The following is a 19,248-nucleotide window of genomic DNA, read 5'->3' as shown; positions in this document are numbered from 1 at the left end:
TCGACCATTTATGGGAGTCAAAAATTTGACTCCCATAAATGACCGACCGTGTTAGTCGTAATGAGCTGACCGTGGGAACTCTTCGCTTATTATAGTAATGAGGTCAGTGGCTTCAACACAGACCCTACAAGGCTGTCAGCCTGACGGCCTCCGCATGCGGAGAGTGTACGGGGGCATCGTGTCGTGCGATGTTACGCACAGTGAATACGGGTGGGTTTTACGCACAGTGAATACGGGTGGGTTTTTATACAGCAGCGGTCTTTTTTCGGAGTGAATAATTCGACTGCCTTGAGCAAGGCTATCACACAGTTTGTAATTTATAGACCTAACCTTTGCTTACCATTTATAAGCAAAAGAAAGGTCACACTCAAGCCTTGAATTTCATCTTCGAATATTTTGCCACTTCCGTTGGAAAATCTTAAAGTCAATGGGAACTTTGTGAAGGGCACCAAGGCCAAGACCAGGGGCAACGGAGACCATGTCCTGCGTTGCCCGCATGTAATCCAGGCCTGCATGCCAAGTTACAAGCTATTCTTGTGTAAGCAGTCGAGTGATACAATGATGCAGAAACTATGCAAGTGACACACGCTTTCAAATCTTGTCATTTATGAAATAGACTTTTGGTACATGTACATGTACATACATACCTTCTGCGATAGTTGGCACAAAATCTTAAAGGAATCGCACAACATCGGTAAGCAGTATTGTCCAAAGGCCCACACTTCGTGTATCACAACTTATATAAAATAACAAACCTGTGAAGTTTAGGCTCAATTGGTTATCGGAGTCGGGAGAAAATAACGGGAAAACCCATGCTTGTTTCTGCATGTTTCGCTGTGTCATGACATGTGTTTATAATAAATCTGTTATTCTCGATCAAGAATTGATAATTGTTTTAATGTTTTCTCAAAAAGTAAAGCATTTCATGGAATAATATTTCAAGGGAAGTCTTTCACCATTACCTTCTGTAAACTCTTTGTAAATCTGTGAACTTTTTGTTTTGTTCAGAAAGTGTCCAATGGCTTTCCATTCTTCTGCAAAGTGGTAATCAAATTGGGATGTATCATAGCCCATAGTTCCCAAAATTTTCCAAATATTCAAATATTTAGAATTGTCTTTCAAATGTACAATTATTCACATAATAAGTGTTATATAACAGTGTTCTCAACAAGTTTTAAGAAACCTTGTTTTCAAACCTATAATGACCAAATTCTTTCAAGGAATCTTTCTACCCACGTGTCTCTCATTGCCAAATTTTATTTTGCTAAAAAAAATTGAAATAAAAATATCACGTTTTTAGAAAATAAAATCTGAAGAGAAATTTTGTCATTTCTTCAAATATGTAACCATTTTAAAATATAAATGTATTTTCAGTCTTTCAAAGAATGGTCAGAATTGTATGCAATGCACTGTGCGTCATGTCAAATGGTGAGCCTGGCACATGCATGCAAGGGGGAAATAAGTAAAACTTTTCAGTAACAATAAACAAGAAGTCCTCACGAAATCAATATTGAGATCAAAATTGTTTATTATTTTCCATTGATTACAACAAGGTACATAATTGTATCACAAATTATATTTATTTATAAATTAAGAAAGTCTTCTCTCACACACATATACATGTATATACAAAAAATAAACACTTTTGATTTTTGGGGTTGAACACAGAATTGAATAGAGTGGGATTCGAACCAACAACAACCTCCCGATTAATGTGCAGGCGCACTCCAAACTAAGCCATCTAGCCCTATATTGGCGGAGTTTTGTTAGACGCATGGCTTCAAACTCCACAGTTTCATTTAAGTAATAATATTTGAAGCTTTGCAAAAAGGTTTGTGAGTAAATTTCCCCTTAATCTGCAATTTAATTTGAATTTAAATGGTCACCTTATCCGAGCCCGATTTCATGGAGCTGCTTGAGCACAAAAAGTAGTGAAGCACAACATAGATAATGCTTACCAGAATAAGGTTACCAGCCAAATTTAATTATCCTGTGTACTGGTATCCTGTGTACTGGTATCCTGTGCAAAATTGTCCCAGCAACATTTTCTGCTTAAATAGCTCATGAAATTCAGTCCAGGAAACTAACAGAGTAGGTTTGCACATAACCCATGAACCTAGACGATGTAACCTATGTTTACATTCAAACCGCCCTCTAACGACAAAACACTGTACATGCCATGTTTCGCCGGGCGTTGTCATGGTAAGATTGCATACACTTTCTAGCTGGCTGCCAAATTGCCCGGCGGTATGTGCGCGAATCATGTTATGGTTTTCGAGTGACGTCAGAGGTCACATCGTCTATACTCGATGGTACTTCAGACATAATGAATGTTATGCCAACTTGAATGCATGCAGGGGTTATAGATTATAGTTTACATATTAATGTCCTTATTATGTATTAAATGTGGCCTGCAGAGGGAACCAATTAGGCAATAACCAGGGGCATGGAGGCAATTAATGCATGCCTGTAAGAAGTGCCAGGCCTGCATGGATGGGCACCAAGATATTGATCAGGGGCATATACATGTAGTGGCAATTGTCTCTAGCCTCTGTGAAGTATCAGACTTTCAAGGGGCACCAAGGCAATGACCAGGGATGGAGGGGCATGTTCACAATTATTGAAGTATCATTCCTGTGAATATCAATACTAGGATCTAAGCACAAAAGTATGGCTTGTTTTTCTGTTGACTACATGTACATAAACAACGATATTTTGTTAAATACATTAATAACACGTTTTTATAACTAAATATGGTATATCTTATACATGTAAACAGGAGTGTGACTGTGGCAGTTTTTGAGGATTGGAATGTAAAGATGATTTATATTTAAAAATAACCTGAATAATAAAAAACAAAATGGTTTTGAGTTAAGTACCATGTTTGTGTATTTCTACATATATTGAGAATACAATCTAGAATTCCATCCTTGCCGGTTCAGTTCATTAGAGAAAAACAAGTCCTCTCACCCTCTTGGATAAACTTATTTTTGAAAACTGCTCCTTGGAGCAGAGTGAACATACACAGCAGGGCCCAATTTCATGGCTCTGCTTACCGCCGCATTCTGCGATCACCATTCATCGCTTACTGTGCAATCTCCGAATTTCTGCTAGCTGTGTAAACAAAGAAAGCCTAGTAATGTGGAGTCTGTATGCTCAAAGTACGTAATGTATAGTATTTCAAAGAGTGGCTTAAAGCCATTGGACCCTTTCGGTAAACAGTGTTGTCCAAGACCCACACTTTGTGTACCACAACTTCTATATCAAATAACAAACCTGTGAAAATTTAGGCTCAATCGGTCATCCGGAGTCGGGAGAAAACAATGGAAAAACCCACCCTTGTTTCCGCGCGTTTTGCCGTGTCATGACATGTGTTTAAAATAAATCCGTAATTCTCGTTAGCGAGAATTTATATTGTTTTGCTGTTTTCTCAAAAAGTAAAGCATTTCATGGAATAATATTTCAAGAGAAGTCTTTCACCATTGCCTGCGGTAAACCCTGTAAGTTATTTGTAAATCTGTGAACTTTTATTTTTTTTTCTGAACCGAAAGGGTCCAATGGCTTTAAGCAAAGCAGCTGAACATTACAGTTTGAAGCTTGCCAAAATGGGGTTATTACCAGCACAAATACTATGTCACAAGTACCATTAGTGACTGTTATCCTGCTCATAATTGCTTAGCAGGAAATTTTTAAGCAAAATTGGACTCGGCCATTAGTGCTTATTTCTTATACTTGACTGAAGAAGACCTGATGTTGTCAATTTAATCCATTATTGCACGGCCCATATCACACCTTGTTAACAGCACTGTTCTATTTTTGCATCTTGTACTACTTTAAGCTATGAGCAAACTGTTCAGCTGTTCCAACATTGTGTATTGCGTTAAGCTACTCGTCAAGTTTGCCTAAAAATAAACTGTTTTCACACGTGCGGGGTGGGATATGCCGGGAAGATAGAGCACGTCTGCGACCAATGTCCAACTCGGATGCAGTGGCGCTATTTTTCCCTGTATTTTACTTGCGCTTGAGTGACTCAACTAATAATGGTATTGTGAAAGACCAGGCTCTGTTGAATGAGTACAGCGGTAAAACAAAACAACGAATATTAACAGCTTGGTGATGATCCATCTTGAAAACATTTGGCAACTTACACCTAAAAGTAATAATATCCTGGTTTTTCATACACAAAATATAAATAAGATTTTCACATTAAAAAGTGACTAGCTATCGGGAAACAACACACTCTTTACACATTTTACAGACACCACATAGTGACAAACTGGCAAGGTTAATTTTCAGGTATCTTTTCGTTGAACAGAGTCTGACAATAAATAATGCATTCTTTTGGGGCGCATTCTTACTGTCAGTGTTTTCCTGTTAAGAGGTGAAGTGCGCCCTCAGCATGCACGGCATGGAACAGACCGGCCTCCAGCTTTGGCCAAGTTCAAGTTGCAACCATTTTGTTAGCCTGAACATCTGACGTCACACTTCGAGACTCGTGAATAAAACTAGAGACCTGCCTCCAAACTGGCGTGTATATTCACCTTTGACCTACATTAATTTCACATAGAGATACGCAGTCAAACTCTATTGTGGAGGTGGCAGCAGTGTACAATTTGGGCATGGAAAGCTCATGTCACTGCACTTATCCAATGATATCATTATACCCAATGGAATCACTGAATCTGAGAAGCAGAGACTAAAGACAGGGGCCCATTCTACCATTTTGTCAACACGTAACCAATGTTTCAAGGTTACCTGCGACAGCGCATGCAGTACATCCTGGGTACCAGGCAAAATTGCCCAATGGTCGACAATAGTCAGATAAAGTCCCTTGCTCGAACTTGCACTTTGTTGCATGCAAACACACACTGTCAAAGTCTGGTGTCCCACCTTCTTCAATCGTCCTCCGTTTCTAGTTCATGCACGCCTAAAAACACCAGGGTGTCGCCAGTCTCTCCGGGTCGTACGTTCCCACCGTGTTTCTCACTATGTCCCTGTAGGTATGTCTCCAGGGATTTGATAACGTCCCGAGGATTCTTTTTCGCTTCGAGCTCAACATCTGTGTAAAAAATAATAATAATAATAACGATCCAAAATAATATTTTTCACACGATTTTTGTTTAAGTAAATGTTTGATGAAAAAAGAAAAAGAAAAAGAGATTTGAACCTGTAACTTCCAAATGACTTTCTGGTGCTCTACTAACTTAGCTTGTCCCACGGATCAAACAAAACAGGTGCCAATAACAGGATAACAAAAACCATAACTGCCCTCATGGGTACCCATTTACTCCTGAGTGATGAAAAGTCAAGTGTCTTGTGCTTAAGGACAGAAATGTCACGGCCCCATGTCTGCTGGCGTAGCAACCAAAACTTGGGGTCAAGTGCACTATACGCTTGGCCATGACACAATAAACAACTCATTCTTATTAATTTTTGCTCCCTAGGGAGTATACAGCTCAGGGCTGCCCCAGGCTGCCATGTTACTCCGAGGGCTTTCTTAAACACAATATCAACCTCTACCCTCCCAGGCGCCCAATTAAATCACTGGGTGAAGTGAAAAAATTATAGTAAACATTGTAAAACATCTTGTTCAATGACACAAGTGTCCTGACTGGGATTTGAACCCACACTCCGACGACTTAACCACCAAAACTTTGGATCCGATGTACTATACTGCTTGACCATGACACACTTTAAACAAATAGACAAGTGATTTTCATAATCGTAGGGTGTCGTGGCTGAGCAAATAAGAGCATCGAACTCAAGCTCTGGTGTTTCTGTTCAGCAGAGTGAATCCCGGTCGTGACTCTTGCGTCCCTGAGCAAGACACTTTACTATAATTGCTTCTTGCCACCCAGGGGTAAATGGCTACCTGTGAGGGCAGAGATGGTTCTTGTGGTTGATTTAGCTTATATAGTGCGCTGCATATTTGGCGGCACAGGCTGTATACTGCAAAGGGAGCTGAGATGGTTTCAGAAATGAAATGGCCCAGTGATCAGGGTAATAATGTTAGAAGCGCTTTGAGACATGGTGTATATAAAAACCACTATAATTACCTTTGATGACGAAGCCAGAGTCCTTAATTGTTTTCTGCTGATGTTTCCAGATTTGATAAACCTGCAGGAATATTCCTGCGTAGAAATCGTTGATTACTCCAAACACTTGTTTTCGTCTGTTACACTCCCTGTTAAAAGAATATAAACAACAATTTATTGGTAAACAAACAGTGCACTTGATTTACAGGGGGATGTGGAAGGGGGAGTGACCGAGCCTTTCACTAAGAGATCAAGAAAAATGTTAAAACATTATTCTGCATATATTTTCATCAATACTTTTGTGGGTTGCACTACATAATTACTGTGCTAGAAAACAACATCTGAACAAAATCTGAGATGTGCATTTTAAATCAAAAGTTTATAAAAAAACATGGGGTACAATTTGCTTTTTTAGGAGTGGAATAAATAGCAAAACAAATTCTAAAAAAAAACATAATATACACAGCATAGTTGATACACACATAGTGCTACAGCAAACCTATAACAATTAGTACAATAAAAGAGTATCCTAATCAATGACAAATTAACTAAATCCCCAGACTTCCGGGGACTCGGGGAGCCTCCGTTACCTTGAGAGACAGTCCTCGCGAAGACATTGTAAGGCAATTCTTGTCATATTGATTGACATCACTGAAAAAGGAAAATTCTGAAATAAAGAGACAAAAAGCGGAATTAAAGAAATTGTAGTGTGAAATCCGTAGTCTTTTCTCAGTAGATATTTCCATCGTGTTACGATGAACCAACCTCTTTTAACACTAAAAGGCACTGGGGTGGATTTCACAAAGAGTTCAGACTAGTCTTGTATCCAGTTAGGACAAGTTACTTGACCTAAATTAGGACTAGCCTTTATTTTCTCATCAAACTAGTCCTAACTCTTTAACTCGAACCCACACTCTGCTGATCAGAAACACCGGAGTTTGAATCCAGTGTTCTTAACCGCTCGGCCATGACACGCCATGTAAGAAAAAAACGTTACCCCTGAATGAAACTTGATGACAAGCCATGCTGTTGGTTATCTTGAAAAGTCTGATGATTATAGTAATAATGCAAATTTATATAGCGCCCATCCATGTAAACATGCTCCTGGTCTGGGCGTTGAACAATTAAAAGAAAATCCATACAGTTATAATACCCTCGAGAGAAAAAAACAGTTAAAAATGTAATAAATGCTAAATTTGTACACAACAATCAATAATGAAAAACAATGAGAATTAACACTTAGTTAAAGAGCTGGAATTAATACAGAAAATACAAATAATGTACTTGTACTTAGTGGTTTAAAAAAACACGCATAAAAGGATTGGAGAAAAAATAATTTAAAAATGTTACCTGAGTTTCATGTAGCGACAATCTGTAGATTTCTTTAGCCACTTGTAGCCTGACTGGGTCCATGACGAGGTGAAGCATCATCATAAGTCCCAGGAATCCACAGGCTCTTAGGTCAGTCGCTGGATCAACGCCTATAAAGGAAGGATTAATCAACAAGGATGATTATAAAACAAACAAAGTAACATTTACAGAAATTCCAGTGATTCAGGGTTGGACAGAGACAAAAATTACTAGAGCATGATTTCAAAGAATGCTTCTGTGCCTTTTCTACTTTAATTGTCCCCAAACACAAAAGCCTAGTTGAGTGATGTCAATCTTGGGAGTCTTTTGGGGGTGAACAAAGGCAAATTTACTAGAACCGCGTTTGAACCTGCAACCTCCGAATTAACGTACCAGCAACTTGACTAACTGAGACCTCTCTTAGTTTATTATTTGATATCTAAATTGTCTTGTGTTACCTTGGAAACCAATTTGCTCCCAGTGACTGCCGTAACGGGGACAGTCCAGAGTGCTTCCTGTAAGCTGCTTGTAGATGGTCTGTAAGACACGCCGGTGTACCTCTTCAGTGTCGTCAAACGGACCTACATAATAATAATAATAACAAATTATTATATTATATATTTCACAATAACCGTCTCAATGCGCTTTACATTAGTGCCCTGGTCATTGGGCCAATAACATTCCTTTAATCTTTCTCAGCTCCCCGGGGAGTATACAGCCCTAAGCTGCAGTGGTGCTCCGAAGGCTTTTTCATACACAATATCAACTTCTAAGCAAGACATATAACCTCAATTGCATCGGGGATATTATGGAATAATAATTTTGGTTTTTACCCTACACCGATGTGTGTGAGCACTGTATACTCAGTACTTTCCCGTGGAACAAATCACATGCATATTACTCAAATGGGGTTTGAACCCACCACCCTTGCAATTCTAGAGCAATGTCTTACCAACTAGACCACCGAGATTGCCCAGTAGGTAGAGGCAGTTCGAATCTTATGTTTCATAAATTTGCATCGAGGATGAAGAATATAACCTCACTCAATAAAAAAAAGAATATACATGAACATAGCATGTCATGGCCGAGCGGTTGAGAGCACCGGATTCAAGCTCGTGTCGTGACACTTGCTACATAAAATTGGGAAGGTAGTGCTTTCTCTGCTCTACCAGCCAGGCTTCAGACTGATGATACCCAAGCCTACATCTGTATGGACTGTAAAAGGTCAACCCTGTTTCAGCCCTAGGAGTAGGTGGCAACGGCCTCTGGAAAAAATAATTGTAGCCAAAAAAACAAAAAAAATATTCCAATGTTTTAACTTACACTGAGCTATGCCGAACACCAAGTTTCTCTCCTCGTGAAGTGAAGCCTTTACCTTAGGTGGGCCAATGATTAAGTGTCTGAGAGCTGCAAAGCCTGACCTATGCACTGTTGGCTTAATCTTACTCTGAAATAATCAAAAATAAATCATTCCTTGGAGTCAGTCTCTACTACCAACTATCTGATGATTAAAAGAAATAAAAACCTACATGTGTATTTAAGAGGGTTTTTCACTGTTTTCTCATGACTCCGATGACAGATTGAGCTCAGACTTTTTAAGCTCAATTTTTCACAGGTTTTTTTTTCTTCATGTAAATGTTGGATCACACAAAGGTCTTTGACAATGACTACTATCTTCAAGCAAACTTAAACCCTTGAATCTGATTGGTCGCCCAATAGGAACAAGAGGTGTGATATAAACATACTACATGTACATGGCCAATATCATACTCCGCGTACATTGAGTTGTCAAAACATTGAGTTGTCAACCACCGGTTCTCTTCAGAACCAACACTACTCAAAAAGAGATTTACACATGGTGCTTTCGCAAACCTCAACTATTGTCCACATGCTTTTATTGAGGGATATTTACTTACAAGATAGGGCTGCATGTTGATCCTTTGAAAGAATGCCAGGGTTTCATTGAAGGAGATAAGAGGTGTTACATTAATGGAACCCTCGTTTCCTTGAAGACGGAAAAAAAAACACACCAAAAAAACAGTTAAGATAAAGCCATAACTTCCTCCATTTTTTTAAATGTTATTGTAAGTGTAGCTTGCAAGCCTGAGGAAACCTGTACACAAGGGTATCTGCTTAGATGAGATAGTGAAGTTGTGGTGAAGGCATAATGAATCAGAATTCCGCGATCGAATACTGCTCTAGCGCGAAGCTGCTGGACTGCACAGCGCATGAACAGTAGTCTCACATGGGCTAGCAGTCTTGTGAGAATATCGCCAGTGTCATTGGAATTGCGGAGAGAGTCGTAACGCTATCACCACGACAGGCATTTAACGACTTGTCCACAAGTCTAGTGCTTGCTCTGTGAGCTACAAACAGTTAATAACCCCTACTCTCCTGTAGTTTTTGAGAAATGAGTTTTAAAAAAATGGCACAACAATTGAATACCAAAACTGGTAAATATGTTTTACATGCTAAAATATTTTTGTAAATTTTAGCTAAACTTATTTCTCAAAAACTACAGCACCTCAGCAAGTAATAGGGGAAGCTTTCCACCAGCATTATCTTCAAAATGTGTAAGTTCAATGTAAATCTGTTGACATTGTGTCTTGTGTCCTGGAAAAAGTACCCACCCAAACCCTTTAAAAACAACCTGTAATAAGCTGGTGGGTGAAACCCAGTGCTTGTGTTACAGTGCAATTTTTGGCAATTCAAGTGAAAGCAAAAATAAAATGAAAGATAGGTATTTCATATGATGATAACACACTCAAATAAAACAAAATGAAGTAATAAAACTGATAATAAATAAACAACACCATTGAGGTAGTTCTACCTCCATGGTTACAAAGACCAGTTTATGTGTTTGGAATGGGAGGTAATTATTAATAGGATGTTCTGTTGGTATTTGGTTATTTATTTCCAGTACATAGTTAAATTTCCCACATAGTTGCCCTTTACCACAGAAAAGACTTAATTGCCAGTGCTACCAATTTAGCAATACACATTATTTCCACAAATTGTGTCGAGAACAGTCGCCAAATTTTTAAAACTGTTCCTGATGAGGGCAAATAATAATAAGCCAACAAATGAATACCTCTTTCTTATGTCTTACTAACACAAATTTTCAATCCGGCTGGATTTTTCAAAAATAATTTCAAAGTCCCAATCACATACTACACACCAACAATCAATTCCGTGCATGGACAACACAAGTTAGAAGAAAAACTACACAAATCTACCATACAAACAACAGTAGAGGAGGTGGGCGGAGACACAGTTTTAATCCCAGTGTTATACGTATGAACCTTTGTGCATCCTCCCACCTCCTCCTGTTTGATATGTTCTACAAAGCAAACCCCAAACCAGCAAGAGGGTTTTAAAAACTAAATATGAAGTGGTTGTAATATGTTACCTTCTGTGACGTCTTCTCCTTAAATGTGGGCACAAAACAAATATAATAAATTGTCAAAATTACTGGTATACAACTATGTTATTATAGTTTAGTTTCTTATACCAAATTAGTCATAATTGTGTTTTTATATACAAAATAATGTATAAACAGCACAAGTAGATTAACAGGAAATAAGTTTTGATCAGAAAAGTTAAAACCAACTTTGAAAACGGAAAACTAGAATTTGAACCACTTGTAATGTGGTTATAAAAAATATATCAGTTTTTATCCCCCAAAATTTGAACCTAAGAAGCTTAGTGACAGTAATGGTTCTCAGATTGTATATTCCAGTTACAGATTATACTTCCTGCGTGAATATTGTATTGCTCTAGATTTTTCAGCATTAGCTCAAAACAAAACCACTCTAAGAAATAAGTTGAACAACCAAATGGTTTAAAAAACCAAAGATATATTTTCCCTTTAAAGGGTCTATGTACTTTTTCTAGGACAAAAAACACAATGTCTACAGATTAACACTAAACTTACACAGTTTGAAGATAATGATAGTAGAAAGCTTCCCTGAAGATATTACCAGCTGAGGTGCTGTAGTTTTTGAGAAATGGGTAAAACAATGTCATGAAAATAATTTTTGTTTCAGTGTCCATGAGACAAAAATTATTTTAGCATGTAAAAACAAATTTTTGTGACATTGTTTTACTCATTTCTCAAAAACGACAGCACCTCCGCAACTAATATTTTAAGGTACGCTTTCTACTATCATTATCTTCAAAGGGTGTAAGTTTAATGTAAATCTGTGGACATTGTGTTTTGTGTAAAAAAAAAAGTCCCCAAATCTTTTAAGTGAACCAGCCAATGATAAACACAAAGCTTTGGAGATTTTAACATGAAATGAAGAAATTTTATTTTACAGTTATTACATTTGTGGGTTTCTACATACCTGGTTGTATCGTTCCTATTGCTTCCCACTCTGCCTTCGCTCGTAGAAGCTGCTCCGTCGGGTCTTTTCCTGTCCCTGCCCTGTCTCTAGGGGGCTCTTTTCTTAGTAAATCAGCTAAATCGTTGTTTCCGTCAGCTTTCTCCAAGGAGCTACTCTTGATTTCGCTCGTTATGGGAGAGGATGTTTTCAGCTGGTATCCTGCCTGACGTTGATCCCTCGTGGCACCATTTTCCAGTGATGTTGTGCTCAAGTCACTTTCTACGGGCTCTGCTGCGCTTCTTGGTGGCTTTAAAATGCTGGTTTCTGATTGGTGAGTTTCATTGCTGTTGCCGTGGTTGTTTACGTTGAGAGGCTCAGAGTCTGGATGGTGGCCCTAATAAGAGAATCATTAACTGTCATCATAGTGTCATAAGGACAAATACAAAAACAAACTTGTTTAGCGTCCTCCCTTTATGAAAAAAGGGAAGGAGGAGAGCCTTTTCTTTTAAATGGCTACTCAACACTTTTTGTTTTAGACAGCTGGCTTGGCTGTTTTTCAAAACTATTGTCTGCTGAGATTGTTCTAAATTCCTTTTTTTCCATTTAAAAAAAAACAGATTGATTTTTTCTTTAAAGGAACACATTGCCTTGGATCGGTCGAGTTGGTCTTTGTAACCGTTTTTTAAAAAAATGCATATGGGTAGAAAGATGTTGTAAAAGTAGAATACAATGATCCACACAAACGTGCCTCAAAATTGCGTGGTTTTCCTTTTACCTCATCGACTAACACGTCGGCCATTTATGGGGGTCAAAATTTTGACTCCCATAAATGGCCGACCGTGTTAGTTCGCACAGTAGAAGGAAAACCACGCAAATTTGAGGCAAACTTGTGTGGATCATTGTATTCTACTTTTAAAACATCTTTCCAACCATATGCATTATATAAAAAACGGTTACAAACGCTTTCGTTTTGACTAACTCGTCCGATCCAAGGCAACGTGTTCCTTTAAGTAGGTGGACTCTACAAACAACAAGAAGCTATAAACATGTTTTTTATTTTTATTTGGCATTATCAGTTGATAAAGATCTAGGCCCTTTGAGAAAGAATCTTAAAGGCACGTATGGGGAGAAACCTGGTAGAGTATTAAAAAAATGCTAAAAATAACTTACCAGTTTGTTATTCTCAGTAAGAATCACCTGGTACTTGCTTCCTCTACTCTCTGGTTCTATCGTTTTGTGGATGGGTTCCGATGTCCTTGTAGTGCTGAATATGTCCACCTAGTATCAACAATAATAATAGTGACTTCTTGTATAGCGATGCATTATCCATCACTCAGTGAAAATAATAATAAATAATAATAATAAAGAACACTTAGTAGAGCGCCGGTATCCACCATGGCGCTTGAGGAGAGAAAGACAAATTAGGACTGAGGATTGTGTGAGTTCGCTTGTTTGAAAAGGTGAGATTTTAAGTTTGTCTTGAATGTTGTGATGGATGGAGACGATTTGACAGTCAGTGTGAGTTCGTTCTACACCTGGGCTAATGGCAAGGACCTGTTGCCCCAAAGAGTGGAAGTTATGGGCTGATGAAGCATCAAGAGCTCATAAGAAGGCAGTCCAAAGTGTGCCGAGGTGTATGGGTGGATGAGGTTCATGAGGTATTCTGGAGCATTGTTGTGAATGATTTTAAAATGATGCTCAAGACGCTTTAACGCACAGTATTTTCCTGCAAGGTGCACTTTTGTAACACGCTTTAGTACCATGTGGCGCATTATGCTGCCAATCAAACCAGGAACACTGGGGCAAACCCCTTCTCTTTTCGATAAGTGCTCCATGGGTTAGTTTATGTGTTTAGCCTACACAACACATGGGACCAATGGCTATATGTCCCATCCGAAGGACGAAGCATCATAGTTGTGTCATGACTGAGACTCGAACCCAAACTCTGCTGATCAAAAACATCAGTTTGAATCTGGTGCTCTTAAAGGAACATGTTGCCTTGGATAGGTCGAGTTGGTCTTTGAAAAGCGTTTGTAACCGTTTTTTATAAAATGCATATGGGTAGAAAGATGTTGTAAAAGTAGAATACAAAGATCCACACAAACATGCCTCGAAGTTGCGTGGTTTTTCTTTTACCTCGTCGACTAGCACGTCAGCCATTTATGGGGGTCAAAATTTTGACTCCCATAAATGGCCGACCGTGTTAGTTCGCACAGTAGAAGGATGTCCACGCAATTTCGAAGCAAACTTGTTTTGACCAACTCGTTCGATCCAAGGCAACGTGTTCCTTTAACCGCTAGCCCATGACACGCTACATATATGTATCAGTACAAAAGGATCATCTCACAATGAACAGAATTTTTTTGTTTTACGATTCTGTTTTGGGCCAGTAACTGGTGACCCACCTGTGAGCACTGGTGACCAATATGTGTACCCTTTTACCCCTGGTTGGAGAGAAACAATTATATTTAAGTGTCTTGCTCATGGATACGGTAATGACCGGGATTTGAACCAACACCCTGATGAATTAGCCACCAGAATTTGACTCCAATGCACTTAACCAATCGGCCATGACACATCAAGCAAACCCACACCTAACACTGTTGTCAAGGAGTAAAATGTACCTCTTGATATTTGTCCATGGACACTTTGTAATTGACGGCTTCAGCCTTCACTCTTCCAGACCGGTCATCTCTGCCTCCATCTTCCTGGAAGATAGCATCGAACTCATCTTCTTCTTCCGCCATGGTGACTGGGGGCTCTGGCTGTTACAAAAGAGGAAGGCTTTGTTGACTTAAGATAGTGTGGTGTGGAGCTCTGCATGAAAATTGACAAAAGTATAAGACATTTTGTTTGGGTTGAACAAAATATAATGACTCAAGCTGGATATTGCAGTTACAGGTACTAGTTGAATGGCTTCTGACTGGTACCTCCGAACAAAGAAAGATTGACAAAATAGGGCGCCCTGCAAACATCAGACCTGTCTTGCCGAATTCGGTCCTGTCATGCCTGTGCCCATTTTCATACTATAAGTATAGAGGTGCTAAAATTTAAAAGCTGATATTGTGCCAACTGTGTGACTTTCCATTTCCCAGTTGTGTGGCCAAGGCTTGGCCACACAACTGGGGCTAGGGCTAGGTACGATCTATTTCTTCCTCCATGTTACGATAGTACAGTTACACTACAGTCACTTACTGTAGTTACGGTAAACAAATAAAACATTTTTGTAAAAAAACGGATCATTTTCCGCAAGTCGCCACCAATTTAGCCGCCCTTAATTAACTCCAATTCCACTGAATTTTTTTCTCACCTGAGAAGAAGGGTTACCGCATATATACAGACAGAAAAAAGAGAGAGACAAATTACATAACAGCTTGTAAACAATGGTCAAAATTTAATTTGGCCCGTTCACTCGCAGCGACATGGAAATCCGCCATGTTTTTTTGCCGTATATGTGAGAGTGTGTGTGTTTGTGTAGGTTGCGTGCATTACTCCAATCAGTCGCAAAATCTGGGACTAGTTCATTTCTGAAATGGGTAAGACAGAAATTATTTTGGGAAAGGGCGGAGGCAGGGGAGAGAAAGGGGGGACTTGAACAAACCACAAATAACCACGTGCGTTTATGAATCGACTAAATCGAACATAAAGTTTTGGTATCAATACACAGACCGCCGATGCATAAGCACCTTGTAGTCTTCTACGGACGGGCCCATTTCTTATAGCTACCCCACAAAAAGAAGTCCAACATCCATGTAAAAATCAAATAAAAATCCCTTCAAATTGCAGTTGGATGATACGGAAATTTGCCTTATTTGTACTGGTTGAAAGACTACCATGTCAAACTAGCTTATAACGCAAATTTTCATTATTTCGTCTCTAGCCTCCATGCTTCAGGTTCAAGAAAAAGCAGTGACCCGTATACGTACCCACATACCCAGCTACAATACAATGTATGCCAGCGTGCAGTTTTACAGCGCACATTCGCGAGTGGATTAGCAGCACCATTTTTATCGGATAAGATCAGAGCCTGTGTGTGTGACGTAGTTCTAAATTTCACAAAGAAAAGGTAAATTATCTTTTTTGTTTTACTTTCTTCTTATCGGAATGCATTTTCGTTAACTCGCTGGTACTTCGAAACAGTATTCTTTGGTTTTTCGCACCAACACCGCAGCGGACACTGTTATCAAACAATAATGACGTCATAGACGCTGGGCCAATCAGATCGCATTATGCCAATGAGCGGGCACCTTTTTGCCATGACACCGCTCTGCAAATTATTTATTTTGATCAATAAAGATGAAAAGGTGATTGTGTTTCCTCCCTCCACATGGGTACACTTCGTATGCATGCTGTCATGGCATGTTTGCCTTGCCCAACCATCCCTCTTGGAGGATTATTTCAAGGGGAAAGAAAACCCGAATTCCATATTATAATAACGCCCCTCGTAGGATTATTTCAGAAAAGGAAAAGACTCGCCCGCCCGGATGGTCGTCGGTCACTTGGTTTAGTGGTGTCTGCTGGCCCCGCCTAAAACCTCCACATTAGGGGGGGGGGGGGGGGGGGCTCTTCGAGTCCCACCGGGCGGGTTGCGCACTATAGTGGAGTGGATTTCCAGTCCCTACTTTTTGGCTGCGGAGGTCTATATCCGGGATACTTGGAGTAATTTGAAAAAGGGATCAGGAAGGTATCAAATCAGAAAGTGTCGAGAACCACACCTTTCCTGCGAAAAATATGCTGTTTTTTTTTTAAGTAATCGCTGGGCCGCGCATTTCCATCTTAGCCCGTGAGGATACAATACCGACTTTTAGGCAAGAAGTGAGATGGAACTAGACTCCAGGAAGAGAACTTATTCTCAAATTTATTGTCATAAAATGTAAGGTTTACTTGTCATAAATGTAAGGTTTTTACAATCCATACGTTTTATGACCGATATTTTAATTTGTATACCTCACTTGTGTCAGAAAGGTTCAAGATGGCTTAAAAGCCAATTATTGGTACAAGATTTTGTCAGTTATTGCAGATTTAGCCAAGATTTGAAAAGTTTTGAGATAGTATTAAAAACATACCTCAAAGTGTTGCAAAAAATAGTCAGGAATAACCACATAACTCATTAGTGTTTTAACTTTGTTATCTTGGTACAAGCAGCCCTATAACTTGACAATACGGACTGCTATAGCTGTTGAGATTATTAATATTTTAGTGGGTTTGGCTGTATGTTGTGCTTTGAACGATGTAGTTGCGCAAAAACCAGCCTGTATGACCGTAATCTAAATTTTATTAACCACCTGCTTCGTCCTTCGGATGGGACGAAAAGCTGTAGGTACGTGTGTTCGTTCAGCATCAACACACGTAAAAGACCCCATACACACTTATCGTAGGGCTCGCCCCGGTGTGTCATGGCTGACAGTGCTTTTATCTTCAATTATGAGGGCTGCACTAAAGGACGAAGTCAGATCGAAATGTGCGACCTTTATGAACCACACTAATTTATTTTGTCAAACTTGAGGTTTATTTTTTAATTTGTAAAAGAACACTCACAGCTCATGTGTATGCAAAACACGTTTTGGTACGCGCGTACCATCCTACATGTATTTGCATAAAGAAACTAAAGCACTTTTGAGAGGTTTAGTACGGTCAGGCTGACTATTTCTTGCTCGACTACTTAGCTTTTATTTCATGTTCTTTATGATCAAACGTAAAGTGGAAATTAAGGTCAGCTTAAAAATGGTTTCCAAAAACGTACGGAATTATTTACTATGATTTTTGGGTTTGAACAAAGAATTGACCAGAGTGGGATTCGAACCAACGACCTCCGGATTAACGTGCCAGTCTCTACCAACTGAGCTATCTAGCCCTATATTGGCGGTGTCCCTATTTTGTCAATATCTTTGTTCGGGGGTGCCAGTCAGAAGCCATAAAACCGTTAACTGCCGTGTAGCCAGGGATCACACCCAAATTACGATACAACCTGGGAAGCGGCAGCTATAGGGGATCACCTTAAGGGGATGCGACTTTTTGTTTCAGATATCAATATAAACCACAGTTTGCCTTGTGGTTTATGTTGAATTATTTACTATTAAACATTTGGTAAATCAACCTTCTTTTAATTTTTTCTTTTAGACCATCACGGATATCTGAGCCCAAAAGTTTCATACATGTATATACTGCTTACTAGCATATTAGAAAAAAAAATAAATACAAGAAATTAGTTGGGCACCAGTTTACAACAATGTAAACTTTATGAATTTGTTACTGGTAGAATTTAGCACGTTTGTATGCTTACAGGCTTCATGAAAATATTGGGTTCTGACCAGTTCCCCCCCCCCCCAGCTTACCCCCTATTGTTTCCCGCATGCAGCTCATTTCCACGGAAGGCACCAAATACTAAACTCCAAAGCGGTTCGGCCCATCGGAGAATACCCGAGCGTAACAACCAGGTCCTAGTGGTTAGTCCACTCTTATGTAACAACTCCCCAAACCTGCTGCTACAAGTGTACTTGAATAAAGAGGTCTGAAGCAGTGCTTGCATCTTTTAAACATGAAAATATAAACAACCAGGTACCAGTGGTTAGTCCACTCTTATGTAACAGCTCCCCAAACCTGATGCTACAAATGTACTTGAATAAAGAGGTCAGAAGCAGTGCTTGCATCTTTTAAACATGAAATTACAAAACAACCAGGTCCCAGTGGTTAGTCCACTCTTATGTAACAACTTCCCAAACCTGCTGCTACAAATACACAACTCAATGGACACTTCACAACCATACACAAGTCAATGGGAAACTACACAACCATACACCAGTCAATGGGAAACTACACAACCATACACAAGTCAATGGGAAACTAAACAACCACACACCAGTCATGGGAAACTACACAACCATACACAAGTCAATGGGACACTTCACAACCACACACAAGTATATGAAAATTGACACAACCATACACCAGTCAATGGGAAACTATACAACCATACACAAGTCAATGGGAAACTAAACAACCATACACAAGTCAATGGCAAACTACACAACCATACACAAGTCAATGGAAAACTACACAACCGTACCCAAGTCAATGGGAATTGACACAACCATACACAAGTCAATGGGACACTTCACAACCATACACAAGTCACCGGAATTGACACAACCATACACGAGTCAATGTCAATGGGAAACTATATAACCATACACAAGTCAATGGCAAACTTCACAACCATACACAAGTCAATGGGAAACTACACAACCAAACACAAGTCAATGGGACACTTCATAACCCTACACAAGTCAATGGGAATTGACACAACCATACACGAGTCAATGGGAAACTATACAACCATACACAAGTCAATGGGAAACTACACAACCATACACAAGTCAATGGCAAACTACACAACCATACACAAGTCAATGGGAATATACACAACTATACACAATTCCAGAGATGCCAAGTCCAGAGGCCAGCTATGCGTGAGATTTGACAAAGCTCAATGCCCCCCCCCACCGAAAAAACAAATTGCCAGTTTTAGAAGGCCTATC

The 19,248-nt window shown here is 39.3% G+C and overlaps 1 protein-coding gene across 4 annotated transcripts; it reads right to left on the bottom strand.

The window, feature by feature from the left end:
* Positions 1–241: 241 nt before the first annotated feature.
* On the bottom strand, positions 242–15,159 carry LOC139940315 (ELMO domain-containing protein 3-like). Of its 4 annotated transcripts, XM_071936513.1 has the most exons (13): positions 15,021–15,159; positions 14,335–14,527; positions 12,881–12,988; positions 11,732–12,104; positions 10,795–10,812; positions 9,302–9,390; positions 8,709–8,832; positions 7,844–7,966; positions 7,386–7,516; positions 6,626–6,702; positions 6,057–6,184; positions 4,891–5,059; positions 243–4,548 (listed from the first exon to the last, which is right to left on the bottom strand). In XM_071936513.1, the coding sequence occupies exons 2-12, from the start codon at positions 14,455–14,457 to the stop codon at positions 4,896–4,898; spliced, it is 1,458 nt and encodes a 485-aa protein (XP_071792614.1). In that variant the 5' UTR covers positions 14,458–14,527; positions 15,021–15,159; the 3' UTR covers positions 243–4,548; positions 4,891–4,895. The 4 variants fall into 4 exon arrangements, with proteins under 4 accessions (XP_071792616.1, XP_071792614.1, XP_071792613.1 ...); XM_071936515.1 differs by having other exon boundaries at positions 242–5,059; positions 14,335–14,475; positions 15,021–15,152; XM_071936512.1 differs by having other exon boundaries at positions 245–5,059.
* Between the last annotated feature and the right edge of the window lie 4,089 nt (positions 15,160–19,248).

This window comes from Asterias amurensis, chromosome 8 (assembly GCF_032118995.1).
Source record: "Asterias amurensis chromosome 8, ASM3211899v1".
NCBI classification, from domain to species: Eukaryota; Metazoa; Echinodermata; class Asteroidea; order Forcipulatida; family Asteriidae; genus Asterias; species Asterias amurensis.
Note: the sequence above shows the minus strand (reverse complement) of the source record. Positions and strands in the feature narration are given on the sequence as shown.